The sequence below is a fragment of the Notothenia coriiceps genome, unplaced genomic scaffold (assembly GCF_000735185.1).
Source record: "Notothenia coriiceps isolate Sejong01 unplaced genomic scaffold, NC01 NC01_scaffold00022643, whole genome shotgun sequence".
Lineage (NCBI taxonomy): Eukaryota > Metazoa > Chordata > Actinopteri > Perciformes > Nototheniidae > Notothenia > Notothenia coriiceps.
Genome location: NW_011355344.1, coordinates 13,902 through 27,545, shown reverse-complemented (window position 1 = coordinate 27,545; position 13,644 = coordinate 13,902). Strand labels below are relative to the sequence as shown.

The 13,644-nt window shown below is 39.4% G+C and overlaps 1 protein-coding gene across 4 annotated transcripts in view; it reads left to right on the top strand.

Moving 5' to 3' along the window:
• The first annotated feature begins 2,302 nt into the window (after positions 1-2,302).
• LOC104954043 (centrosome and spindle pole-associated protein 1) overlaps positions 2,303-13,644 on the top strand; it is a 17,476-nt gene continuing 6,134 nt past the window's right edge. For 2 of the 4 annotated variants that reach the window (XM_010781095.1, XM_010781092.1), the window contains exons 1-15: positions 2,304-2,574; positions 2,779-2,882; positions 2,971-3,251; positions 3,793-3,875; positions 4,057-4,153; positions 4,447-4,504; positions 4,980-5,221; positions 6,546-6,655; positions 6,768-6,891; positions 7,233-7,341; positions 10,175-10,322; positions 10,426-10,590; positions 11,702-11,814; positions 12,015-12,164; positions 12,302-12,445. In XM_010781095.1, the coding sequence (XP_010779397.1) occupies positions 2,856-2,882; positions 2,971-3,251; positions 3,793-3,875; positions 4,057-4,153; positions 4,447-4,504; positions 4,980-5,221; positions 6,546-6,655; positions 6,768-6,891; positions 7,233-7,341; positions 10,175-10,322; positions 10,426-10,590; positions 11,702-11,814; positions 12,015-12,164; positions 12,302-12,445 (1,851 nt within the window). In that variant the 5' untranslated portion in view covers positions 2,304-2,574; positions 2,779-2,855. Of the gene's footprint in view, positions 2,575-2,778; positions 2,883-2,970; positions 3,252-3,792; positions 3,876-4,056; positions 4,154-4,446; positions 4,505-4,979; positions 5,222-6,545; positions 6,656-6,767; positions 6,892-7,232; positions 7,342-10,174; positions 10,323-10,425; positions 10,591-11,701; positions 11,815-12,014; positions 12,165-12,301; positions 12,446-13,644 lie in introns of all 4 variants that reach the window. The other 2 variants (XM_010781094.1, XM_010781093.1) reach the window with 2 other exon arrangements.

Below are 13,644 nucleotides of genomic sequence, written 5' to 3'. Positions count from 1 at the left end.
CAAATATTTAATAAAATTGTTATTATTTTTTCCCGCATATTTTGCATATTTCGCAACTTTCCGCATATTTCGCAATTTCACAGCATAAAATCACATATAAATCCTGCATGTTTAATCGCATAATCAAGGAATTTAGCCCGCATATTCAAGGATTTTTGCCCGCGTTTTTCTGGAGGGTCTATATAATGCAAAATCCACTTCTTCATATCTTTTATACATCAACATGTGTCCCCTCTGTGTAAAGAGATTCTGAAAGCTTCAGGAAAAAAGATTCTCTCAATTTTTGTCCTGATCCATCTATATAAAAACCTGTCTGAAAATGAGCTGATCAGATTTCGGCCACTTTATGATGTCATAGTGATTTTTTTGGCTTGTGTAACCATTAGCCAATCAGCAACCAAGGTAACCCCCCCCACCTAATCACCTGAATCTCCTCCTAGAGCAGCATTGTGTTCTTTTTAACCAGAAATCTCTTATAAATCAACAGACAGAGAATCAGCACTTTTGAAACAGGGCTGAAACAGAGGGGTTTATGGGATGCTGCAATGATCTGTTTGGTATTTCAGACAAACTCTTCAGAGACATGTTTTGTATATATCTGAAACCTATAATATATTAATGAAAAACAGTATAATAGGGGACCTTTTAAAGATCTGTCCAGTGGTTCACCTTTATTCAGCACCAGTATGGAAATGTTTTCTAAATGATCAGTATAGAAGTTGTTACTTTGCCTTATGGTTCTCCTGCAGTTCCTGGAATATGCGGGCTAAATGACCATTGCCTGAAGTCTTAAACTCAATAAATGTTCTACATTTTTTGAAAATGCGCTTCAGTTATATAGAATTAAACCATTGGTCATTAAAAAAATAATCTCTAATTTAAAATCCGAATTTGTCTGTGTTTGTCTGTCTTCCTCAGTGTTTCCCATCATTGAAGAAACTCCAGCTCCCCTCCCTCAGTAAACTTCCCTTCAAATCCATCGACCAGAAGTTCTTGGACAAGAGCAAAACCCAGCTCAATGCCTTTCTCCAGGTACACACTGTACAGCCATCAGTCATTTTAGTACTTTGTTGTTTGGTGCGTTAGGATGGTTGATAATTGTGTGTGTGTGTGTGTGTGTGTGTGTGTGTGTGTGTGTGTGTGTGTGTGTGTGTGTGTGTGTGTGTGTGTGTGTGTGTGTGTGTGTGTGTGTGTGTGTGTGTGTGTGTGTGTGTGTGTGTGTGTAGCGTCTGCTGGCAGATGAGCGATTGTGCCTGTCCGAGGCTCTCTATGCGTTCCTCAGCCCGTCCCCAGAGTACCTCAAGGTAACAATTTCATAATTTTCCACGTTCAAATAAGACAGAGATACTAATATGTCGGCCCAATATTATTATTTTTCTCATATTTAGCGTATTTTGCAACTTTCCGCATATTTCGCAATTTCACCGCATAAAATCACATAAAACCCTGCATGTTTGATCGCATAATCAAGGATTTTAGCCTGGATAATCAAGGATTTTTGCCCGCGTTTTTCTGGAGGGTCTAATAAATAAATGTAGGAATAAAAACATGAATGAATAAATGTTACAGTGTTTTCAGGGAGATTCAGTGTGTGTGCTGTGGCTCAGCTGGAAAGCAGTTGACTCAGGACCGCAGGGTCGCTGGTTCAACGACTCGTCAATACGTCTTTTTTGTTGTTTATAAAAGCTACAGCTAAATTAGATAATGTAGTTAATAAATGTATTGTTTGATATGGTTTAGCCTTTCTCAGGCTACAACATGTTAAGTTTATAAATATTAGTAAGGAATACAAATCCCTCTTTGCAATGTTTACCAGCCTCCTTAGGCTTTTCAATCACAATCAACTGGAATAAAAACAATATTGTTAACATGAAAATATGATTTAATGTTCGTTGTTTAGAGTTATTCTAAGGCTTTACTCATTGGGAACTCGGTATGAGATAGAGCACACTGTTGAGATGTCCAATCTGCCTGTTTTACACACTTTTGACCAAGGGGGTTTGTGTTCAAATGAAGCCCATGATGAAGCCTCATGAGATGAACCCTTTTGCGAACCAATTGGCTGGAAAGCTTCATAAGGCTTCATCTCGCCATCACTACTCACAGGCACATGACACAGCCTCGATCTTGCTGTTCACATGAGCACAGCCAGCAGCCACAAGGATCTCACACACCAAACAAACAGGAAACACAGAGCCTAAATACCCACACTAATTAACCCAACAAGACACAGGTGAGGGGGGAGGAGACAACACAGGGCACTAGGTGCTCACAATCAACAGACATGGGGAAAGGGAACACTTTTCAAAATAAAACACATGTGCAATATACAAGCCCGAAGCAGTCAGTCCACAGTGACGAAGCCATCTTCGTCACAAGAAGCAAGTGTACACGGATAATATCCTGCAATACATTTACATTGTAATGATAGAAAGTGTTTGGTTCTTATTTTGGTTTGAATACCATTTAATGCCAATTATTCTTGTATTTTTGACTGACAGGCAAAACCCCACCGAGCCTATGGGTTCACTGTTAAGGAGAACATCCCTCCCAAGTCTATAACACAGGGGAAAGGTACAGTTCAGTTCCCAAGTTCACTCCTTAAGTGTTGTATTAGATCATTCTTGTCATAAAAAATGAACAAATACCACTTACATTTATAGTACCCCCTGCTGGGTGCAATGTTTTTCAGCATTGTGTTTATAGTTTCAGTTGTCATGTTTTGGCACCAAACTCTTCACCTTGTATCTTTATTAAATATTGATGGCTGTTTTTTAGAGGACAGTTGTGGTGTGGGGCTCCCCCTCGGTGTGGAGTATGAGAGGAAGAAGCAGAGGCTGCAGCACGAGCTCCGGATGGACTACAGGCGCTACATGGCTCAGGTGACTGTCACTAATTTACCTCTTAACTCCTGTGTTTAGCTGCAGCTAAAAAAGATGGAGGTTCAGTTAGTAACCACATTTCATTCAGCAACAGGCAGGTGTTCTCTCCGAACAGCGTCCCCCCTCCCACAGGGACGCAGCCACCCTGACAGAGGACAGCAGGGAGCTGCTCCGGGCTCTGCGCCTCGCTGAGGAGAAGCCGCTCTGCTCCGAGGATGACAAGGAGCGGGCCTCAGTTCCCCCCCGGTACTGTGACAGGTTGTGGGACTCTGAGGAGGAGGAGGACCTAATGATGGAAGGGAGGAGGCGCAGACAGACAGGGGCCGAGGTTACTCATGAGAGAAGGAGATTGAATAAGACAGATAACGGGTACAGATTCATGTGTTCACATTATAATGCTCCATGAGAGCAACAGGTGCTCAATATACTGACACATCAGCAGAACAATTCTAACATCTTATTTATACTGACACACAGCTGTAGATGTTGTAATGTACCTGTTATATATTGGTTTGCAGTGCAAACATTTTTACTTCAACTTCTATTGTTTCATTCAAACTTTCATTAGGCATTTTACTTTAAAATTGTGTATGCAATAATTATCTTTAGTTTTTAAATATTTTTATTGCACTTTTATGAACTCAACTAATTTATATAAATATCTTTATTTTATTTATCTTATCCCTTTATTGTTTCTATTTCTTTAGACATTTGAATTTCCATTTTTATGTTTGTATACATTTATTTTGAATTTTCTTCTAGATTTTTTACAATCTTTTATTTATTTTTTCTTTCCAAAAAAGAGCAACAGTCAGGACACACAATTCTCTGTGGGGATAAATAGATGATTCAGATCAAATAGATGAGCTGTTATGTGGCCTTCTCTTTCACTGTGTGTGTGTTTTCCCAGGGAGAAGAGGGAGAATCCAGGCAGAGGTTCAAGGGTACTGACCAAAGATGAAGGCCCTAAAATTGTCACCGGACTTGTAATAGGTCAGGGGACATTCAGATTTTTCCTCCGTACCGTTTGTTTTTTAGCTCCTGCACTTAATGAAAATGTAAGAAATGATATGTTTGAACATGTGTCATCACTTCTAAAAGGAAAGATATAATTGGGTGTTTGATTGATACAAAATGTGTACATTTGCTGTAAATAAGTGTTCTATATTTCCAGGAGCAGATAATACAGAAGAGGCCTTACGGAGGAGGAAGGAGCGCTACAGGCAGGAGCTACAGGAGCAGATCGCTGAGCAGCACAGGATCAAGAAGAGGTGTCCTCTCTCATTCTTCTCTGTCCATGCACAATGTAACACCTGAAGAACAGACATATCGGTGTTCTAACAATAGAAAACGTTCTACTACTAGAAATGATCTTATGTTTGACCATATATAAGATGCGGGTTGCTACAATCCTGGCATCAGCTAATGTGTCGGTCAAAAAGAATGAGTCTTTTCCGTAGTGTAATGGAGAAGAGGACTTCCATGTGTTCTCTTGTTGAACATCTCTATGAATGACTGTCATTAATTGCTTAACTTGAAATTAAAATGTTTGTCTTTGTTGCAGGGAGAAAGATTTTGGGCTGAAAGTTGCTGCAACCGGGGCAAATGATCCTGAGAAACAGGTTAGTCAGCTCATTTGGATTGGCTCAAGAAGATAGAGTATACATTTTTTAATTCACTGACTTTTTGTACATTTTTATTTTTTTGATATCTGATTTACATAGAGATGTTTTAATTGAACAGACAAGACATTGACATAAGATAGTAAATAAACTAAAATGAGTTGGGGGCGGGGTTCATCATAGTGTGTTTAAGCATAAATTCCTCAGACCACCTGTAAAGGTATTATGCTGGGCCAGGTGGGCTTTTTATAAACTGTTTATTTACAGGTCTACAGTAGCTAATAGCGCCAGGAAAAATGTCATGATGATCTTTCATGATAGGTGACTGGAAAAGGGACATTTTCAAGCAAGGGTTTCCACATATGGCATTTGAATTAATTATTATAAATAAGTGGGGATATCAAAACGATTATTAATACATGCTGAATACATTATATTTGTTTATCTTTAAATGTTGTCTCCATCCACAAACCAGCCGGACAGGATCAGACAGTTGGGGCTGGGCAGGAGGGGCTACCCAGGAGAGAGTGACAGTTCCCTCAGAGCGCTCTGTAACAATGTGAGGGTGGGGGTCAGAGAGAGGGAGACGCCTCCTCCCCCCGAGCTGCCCCACGTGGCCTTCCAGTCCCCCCGGCTGGAGTACAGCTCCACCCTCAGCCTGTCCCCTAACAGCCAGCCTGCCCCCCCCTCCTTCCCCAGAGCCTCGGACACCCCCAGGTAGCCCTCTTATTATACATCAAGATATAATGTTCAGGATTTTAGTCTCGGTTGATTTGATGACGCAAGTGCAGTTCCAACTAAATAAAAACAAGAAAGAAGCCAAAAAAGTGTTCAGCTCTAAGTTCAATATAACAACTCGCCATGTTTGATCTACCTAGCCATGTTTGATCTACCTAGCTTAACTACTCCTTGCAGTTTATTTGACTGTACAGCACTTTGTCTGGAGGTTTTAAAGTAGTTTATAAATAAAGCTGTATTATTTAGAACTGATTCAACATAAAAAATGCCATAAATGAACACGAGTGCATTTCCTGTGAGCTTTTCACAATAAAAGGCCTTAATTTCAACAATGTTTCCATTTGGCTTGAGAAGAGTGACTACTGAACAGTGAGGGGAACATTTGTTATAAACGTCACAGTAGCATTATTCTGCCCTTGCAAGAATATTTTGGAATTGCAGGCTTGGCAGATAGCTTAACAAGATCAGGAATAAACATCCAGGAGACAGCAGGTCAGTTCAGGATGTTTACTGATTAATTTCCATTTCCATTTTCATTTTTGTAAAACTGAAATACAAACAAAATACAGAGTCACCAGACGTTGTCACATTAAGCACTAAATACATATAAACAAGACTAAACAGCAGATTACCTGTTAGCATAAACGCTACAAACATTTCAACTGCTGCTTATCGGCTAACAAGTTTAGCATCATTCATTGTTCTACATGTTTGCATATAATCAATTTAAATGTGCAACTAGNNNTATACACAGACAATATATGGAATGGTACTTACAGACATAAAAACCCTAGGATTTGAGCAAGGATTTAGTTGACGGGAAACAACCCATGTGCTCCATAGACAGCCAGAAACTGGAAACTACGGCAAGCATTTATGGACACACAGTGCAAAACCCAAAACTCTTTGCAGGCCCTCTTAAAGGGGCAGCACAAGCATTAACATTGTTGCATACATTTTATCTTAAAACATAAACAAATAATATATATTGCAGGCTTGCTAAATGTTCTGATGGATTTGTAAGGCAATTGTGTGTTTCCTGATCATCTTAAGGATTTAAAGAATGAATTAATGAATTTTTTTGTCAACTTGTTGCTGAGACATTTCAAAAGTAATTTTGAGTATAAATGAACGTTCAACCTGATAGGATTTTGACCTAAATATATCATACTGTGTAGATTTGTATTAGATTAGATAATATAAAACACTGAAATCTTCAGATACAACCAGAAACATTAGATCTGCAGAGACCTTTAGATTAAACAACACCAGTGATTATATGATACTTGCGTTGTGTCTCCAGAATCCCTCTGTTTCCTCCTCATCCTCCTTCAACTGAGGCGTTCAGGAGCCCGTACGGAGAGCCCCATCACTACTACGGCTCCAGAAACCTGCTGGAGCCCAACATGTACTGTAAGCTCCTCTGTGAGATGAGTTTCACACGTTTGGTACCCAAAAGATATTAGGCTATAAAAAGCTACATTTAGCATTTACTTCATTATTGTAATGTGTTTGATTTTTCCAGACGGTCACTTGTCTGTTCCCGGTTCCGGTCTCCCCGTGTCCTACTGGAACCTCCCAGCTCTGCCTAGCCAGCTAGGTCACCACAGCCAGCACAGTGGGAGCAGCTGCCCTGAGCCCCCAACACAGTAAATATCTCCTTCACTTCTCACTACTGTGGCCTGCAAGCAGGGTCAGAACGTGTATTAGCAGCCAACATCAAAGTGGCAATATTTGCTTTATGAACAAAAACACATGAAAGACATGTCAAATAACTTTCTCAAGTTATATATGGGATTGCTTGAAGTCCTATTCAAAGTCCTGTTCTTAAGTCATAAACACAGGAAATAAATTATATTTACGGAGGCAAGTAAGAAAATAAATTGGATTTCCAGATTTATTTTCTTACTTGCCTCCGTAAATAAGTTTATCATGTCTAACGGGACAAAAAAACATAATGGTGTTTTTTTCTTTTCCTCCCTTATGACAGGCTGAAGAATGAGTCTGCTGCTGGCTCACAGCTCAGAGTTTTCCCCTCAGACAGATCCAGATCCACCAGAGAGAGGATTCTGAGCTACAGGGAAGAATTGAAGAAACAGGTAGGTTTCATTTAGCATTTTCAATATATTTTTTTCTCTTAACTCGATGCACTGACGCGATCAGTAACAGGTGATCAAAGCGTTTTTAACTGATCTGTATCGTCTCTATTCAGCACAAACATAAGTTGATCCCTTGTTGTATGTCGGCCGTCAAACAAGTATTGTAAACGGAGAGCCCAGTTTGTGGCAGGACGGTGCTCAATAATCTTTCATATATATATAAAAACTCTGGAGGAGACAAAATGTTCCCTGAGATAGGGACAAGGCCAGAAAGATTTACAGAAGTTGATTTCATTTTTTTTAGATAACCCTCTAATTCTGGTAGAGAATACCTGTTATTGGTGTCTTTTGGAGCCATGGTACGCCCTACCCTTGCGACACTATGAGGTTAACTTATTTTTATTTCGTTGTCATTTTAACAGCAAAAAACCACAAGGGAACGGCTACGATACAGAAACTTTATTAAATGTGATTTTGCTTTAGCACATCATTTCACCCAGCATGTTTATGCTTGAAACTTCAATTTGTGATTTTCTTCCAAAGATACCCAAACAACGATTTGATCGGCAGGCTGAGACTTAAAGACTTGAAGTACAGCAAAACGTTGACGGTTGTTGATTTAATCTTAAATTATACATAGAACCAAAGAAGCACCTTTATAAAATACCATATATAACCATTTTTAGAGAATACTGGTCAAAATGGAGAACATGCATTTAGAAATGTAGCTTTTGAACATTGATATTCAGAGATGGTAAAGGATTTGTACTTTCATAATGTTGGATATTTTTAACACATCATATCAGCTTTTATAATGGAGTAAAATAACCACAATGTCTGTGTTACAGCATTGACATCATCACCTTTGCTTGGATCTTGTTTAGTTGGAAACAACATTGTAAGGGCGTATGAAATAAAGTGTTAACCGGTAGCTTTTAGGGCTGCACGATATTGAAAAAAAATGAAATTGCGATATCTTTTTCCCCTGCGATATATATTGCGTTTTTTTAAACTATATTTAACCGGATGAAGGATTTTAGCCACGGACGTATGGATCTTAACTGGTTGACTCATCATACCTTAAAGGGGACCTATCATGCAAAATGCACTTTTGTACGTCTTTTATACATGAATATGTTTCCCCGGTGTTCCAGGGAACTCACCAAGTGTCAGAAAACACGACCCTCTCTATTTTCCTCCATACCCAAATCTCTAAAAAAGGGGCTGCAACGGATCTGATACAGACTGATCCAGACCTCCAGATCATGATCGAACATGTCATGATAATGCATATTGCTTACCCTCAAATAAGGGGGTTCATCTGTGAATGAAGAAGAGAAGAACCTTTTTGTATCCAAAATAGTTCCAGATGGCAGATGTTGCTTTTCTTTTTGGAAGTAAATCTTCATTCTCGCTGGTATTGTCCTCCTGTGCCTCGCTAATTTTTTACCGGTGTTTTGATGGTCTGCAAACTAGCGGGGCGGGGCCTGCTGTGATCTGATCAAGAATGATTGTGATTGGTGGTTTTCTGTGCATGCAGAGCCTGCATGTCACTCACTCAAGTACCCCTGACATGAGAGCCGCGCAAGTTTTCCTTTTGTAGCAAGCAGCAAAAATAATTGTAACATGACGTGTTTGAGTTAATTCACCTACTTAATATCGCACGTCCAAAAAAATATATATATTCGCACGTCCCTGCGATGTGAATATCGCGAATGCGCATATCGCGGTTATCGCCATGACACGATATATCGTTCAGCCCTAGTAGCTTTTAACTTTCACTGCATCCTAGTCTGTAATATGTTGACAGGAAGGGCCTATGGAAGGGAACAGCGAGCTTTACAACCAGGTAAAATGAAACGGAGTTTAGACTCAGAGCTGCAGTGTAAGTGTCCCCCATAGACAGTCATTAATGTGTAAATAGAGTTAGCTGTATAAGTGTATCTCCTCCTGTTCAGCTGTTACCTACTGTCCCAGTGCCTCCTGAATGCCATCCCAGTCCCATGTTTCCTCTAGTAGCTTTTTTTTACTAAAGATTAAGAAAATTCTCTACTACGCCTCTACACTTGCATTTTTGTGCTACATTATCACTGCAGGCTCACACAAAAAGATTTACACAAAGTACTTTGTTCGTTGGACTGATGTTCAAAATGTATTTTGTTGCTTTAATGTGATTACTCACTATGGTCACAGTACAAATATCGCTTTATTAGGACATCACAGAGTGTATTATTATACTTCTACCAATACATAGACCAAAGGACATCACATTTACGCGGTATGAGTTGTGGGAATACACATGATGTTGTTTTTTCTAGAAGGAAAATGTCCTTTTGGATTTTAAGCTGACTAAAGACATAAGCCAAAAAGAAAAAAACTGGTTTGAGATGTTTACCGTGGCGCCCCCTCCTCTATAACAGAGTTTCATGTGCCAGACAAATCAGGAACTGTGGGGTCCCATGTTCTGTGCCTTGTGGGATACCTGCATCTGTTTTGTTGCACCTGAAATCTATATTTGACATTAAATTGACTAAACTAAAATTAGCAAATGAAGTTGCTACCAATTATACCTCAAAATGTACCAATTGTTTGATTAAAGGTACGCTTGAATTAAAACGCGTGATATATTTGTTTTTATATGTATTGGTTTTGCACAGTTAGCATCATGATACATTTGTTTGAGAGTAACATGATTCACTAGAAAGCAACTTTAATCTCGGATAGAATTTTTGTTATTATTAATTTAAAACTCACCCCCCCCCCTGCAATTACGCTATTACACTATTGTATGCCCATTGATCCCTGGTTCAGTAAAAAAAACACTGTGCTCTAGATCCAGGAGCAGCAGGAGCAGAGGCGTGTGGGGATCGAGGAGAGGGAGCGGTACGAGGCCAAGCTGGAGGCCGACATGAAGAAGCACCAGCCCTGGGGCCGGGGGGGAGGAGGAGCCCCCCTCAGAGACTGCACAGGAAACCTCATTGGTGTGACACAGCATACTGTCTTTATTAGACCAAACTGTGAAAGGTATTTCTTCCCGTTTCATCAAAACTCACATACTCTGTTCCCTCCCTCTCCCCTGGCCAGCTGACCTTAACCAGATGCACAAACTGAACGAGGAGGCCTACATGAACCCGGAGCAGTGGCAGAGGAGAGCCACGGCCCCCCGGGCAGAGCTGCCGGACCCCAGCGAGAGGGTCTCTGGTACTGTGGCAGAGTGCAGCAGCCATGACAGCAGTGACAGGCTCTTTGGTACGGTAACTGTCTTTCCTCCATACTTATTGGTACATTTACAGCCTGCACTACAACATGAAACATTTGAAACAGGGATATTTTAATCAAAATATAGTCCCTGTAAAATAGCTGCTCTGCTGACTCATTTGCTCATTTTCAGTCTAAGAAGAAAAATGTCAAGTTTTCTTTTGAAGTGAAAAGTTAACCCTAGCACCACAGCATGGCATCAATTGTTTCTGTTGTATCTTTTAATATACTGTCAAACCTTTACTTGCCCGTTGTGGATTGTAGTTTTGACACATAAACGCAGGTCTCAAATAGATGCCGAATGACTTTTTTAATAAGGATGTATTACACATCTTTATATTTTAGATACTCAACAATTCAATAGTTCAGTTATTTGAGAAAACTATGAGCAACAACATTTATTTTATTCAGATTTACAGGCAAAAGGCTTAAAAGGTAGTGACTCCGCTTCCTCTTAGAAGCAGTCATTCATTCAGAACATGTGTTCCAATATCCAATTCATTTAGATTTCTTTGTTCCTCCAGCGTCCACAGATCAAAAGAATAAATAAAAAAAGGTTTAGAAAAATCAGAGGTTGTTGATATTGTTATGTGAAGTCAAAGGCTCAATGTCTGCTAACTATTGATCAAACATGGTTGGATTTGCTTGTTTTTCTTACTTTGCTTGATACCAAAGAATTGTCCCCAGCTGTATTTGTTTGTTTTTCTTCCCTTTTTGAAATGCCAAAGCGCTCTTCCCTGACGGCCAGGTGCATTTCAAGATAATAAATAGAGGTGTTGTGTCCGTATGCCAGGTGCCATTAATCCTCGGTTGCCGTAAAAAAAAATCCTTTTTTACTTTGTCTGAGCCAGATCAAAAGAGTGATTCATAACTAAACTGGCGTTTTTTTAATTTTTTTATTACAAAAATAAACAGGAAGTTGTGCAATAGAAATGAAAGGCCTATTACTATCTATGGTTGAGTTTAGTGATAGAAGCAAATAAAAGCCTGGACTTGTAAATACAGGTTTACAGCACTGATGTCCTCAGCAACTGCTTAGTGACAGCTTGATTTGATTTGGCTCTACTGGTGTTGAATATCCTCATGTTTCTTTTTCTTGCAGGTTTCACCCCTGTCGCCACCCCTCAGTTTGCACGAGGCAGCGTGTTCTCCAACCAGCCCAGCCAGCAACAGCTCCACGAGCAGGACCAGTACAAAGCTTACCTCAAACAGCAGGCACACCTTCAACTCCTGATCTCTCTGTCTAGAAATAAAGCTTGTGGCTTGTAGACAAAAGGAAACTAGAGTTGACCAGAATAAAACAGAAATAGGTTTATTTTGTGCCTTACTGGTTATTTGGTTCCGCCTATAAGTAAAGGTTGTTTTGGAGTTGGGTTGATGGATTTCTGTTGTAATGAATCTGCGTTTGTTTCCAGATTGATGAGAAGATGCTGAAAAAGGCAGAGGAGAAGGAACAGATGAGGCTGGAGGAGGAGAAAGAGGAGAAGAGGCTGGCGGAGCAGAGAGCTCGCATCCAGAGGGAGTACGACGAAGAGCAGGAGAGGAAGAAACGCAAGGAAATGGAGGTGAGGAGGGTTCACACTTATGTTCAATAACTGCTCTTGATTATTGAATATACAAGACTACAAGAAGTTCTGATAAATATTTGCGCTTCATTAAAGGTTGCTTAAAATAAAAAAAATGTTGTCTCTTATTGTCTAAGCTAAAGGCGAAGAATGAAGAGCTGACTCAGCTGGCTGAGCAGAGGAAGAATGACACGGAGAGGAAGAAGAAGGAAGCGGAGGAGAAGGAGAGGGAGGCGGTGAGGAGGCAGTACGAGAGGGAGAGGCAGGCCCGGGTGGACGAGGTGAGTTCACTGACAGGGAAATATTGTAATTTATTATTAAGATTTTGGAAAATAATGATCTCATTTTTTTCAATTGAATGACTTTGTACAGGTCCTTGAATTTGTGATTTGGATATTTCTTTCATCTATATTGCCCTTTCAATCAAATGGTTTTCCTTCTGTGGCGCCTATAAGTGAAGGCTGATGTATAAAGAGATGATGACAAAATGGTAAAAGACAGTTGTACACAACAGAAGCCCCTGTGCACATTTTCTATTTTACTTTATATACATATTTATGTTTTATTTGATCCTTTATCTAACATTTTACTTTAACATTTTATCTTTATTTTAATGTTTTAATTATTATTATTTATTTTTTATTTATTTTATTCCCAATTTCCCCTGGGAAGTATTCTGATTATTGTTCACAAATGCTGTCATTAATAAACAATCTAAATGTCTGTTTACAACTATGAGTGTTATAAACGATGAATTACACACATATATATATATATATTAATGCTGTCAAAATTATCGCGTAATTAATTTTTTGAATTAATTGCGTTTAAATATTTAACGCATTTAACGCATAAGCAGAATGGCCCGTCCCATACATACCAGCAGTGGCAGCGCCATACCAATAAATGGCTTAGCCCCACCATGAAAAATGATGTTAAAGTAAGCCAAATAAAGTCCGCCAACTCGCACGGAGTAAGTTGCACAGACAGCAGTTAGTAAGATTGATTTCAGTAGCCACGTGTCTGGAAATACCGAAGACTAGAAACGGTTTTGAAAACTTTTGTCACGTAGTGATCGTCTTCTCAATAGAACATCTTTGATAATGTCTTCTGGCCAATCAGAATCAAGATAATGGCATGGTGTTGTTGCAGGAAGTCCTGACGGAGAATACTTTTGCTGTAGTACATCTCTATATACATCGGTACAACTATAAGACCCCACGGTTTGATGATTGATAGGTGTGTGGGCTGTCTTTCATTTTGACACACAGAACAATGTTATAATAAACATACATACATACTGTATGTTAAATGTTTAGAACAGATAAAAATCATTTATCTTTCCATTCCCACAACAATGTACATAAAGAAATGGCATATTTTGGACATAGTTCGAATGGTGATTAATCATGATTCATGATTAATTAATTTTTAAGCTGTGATTAATCTGATTAAAAATTGTAATCGTTTGACAGCCCTA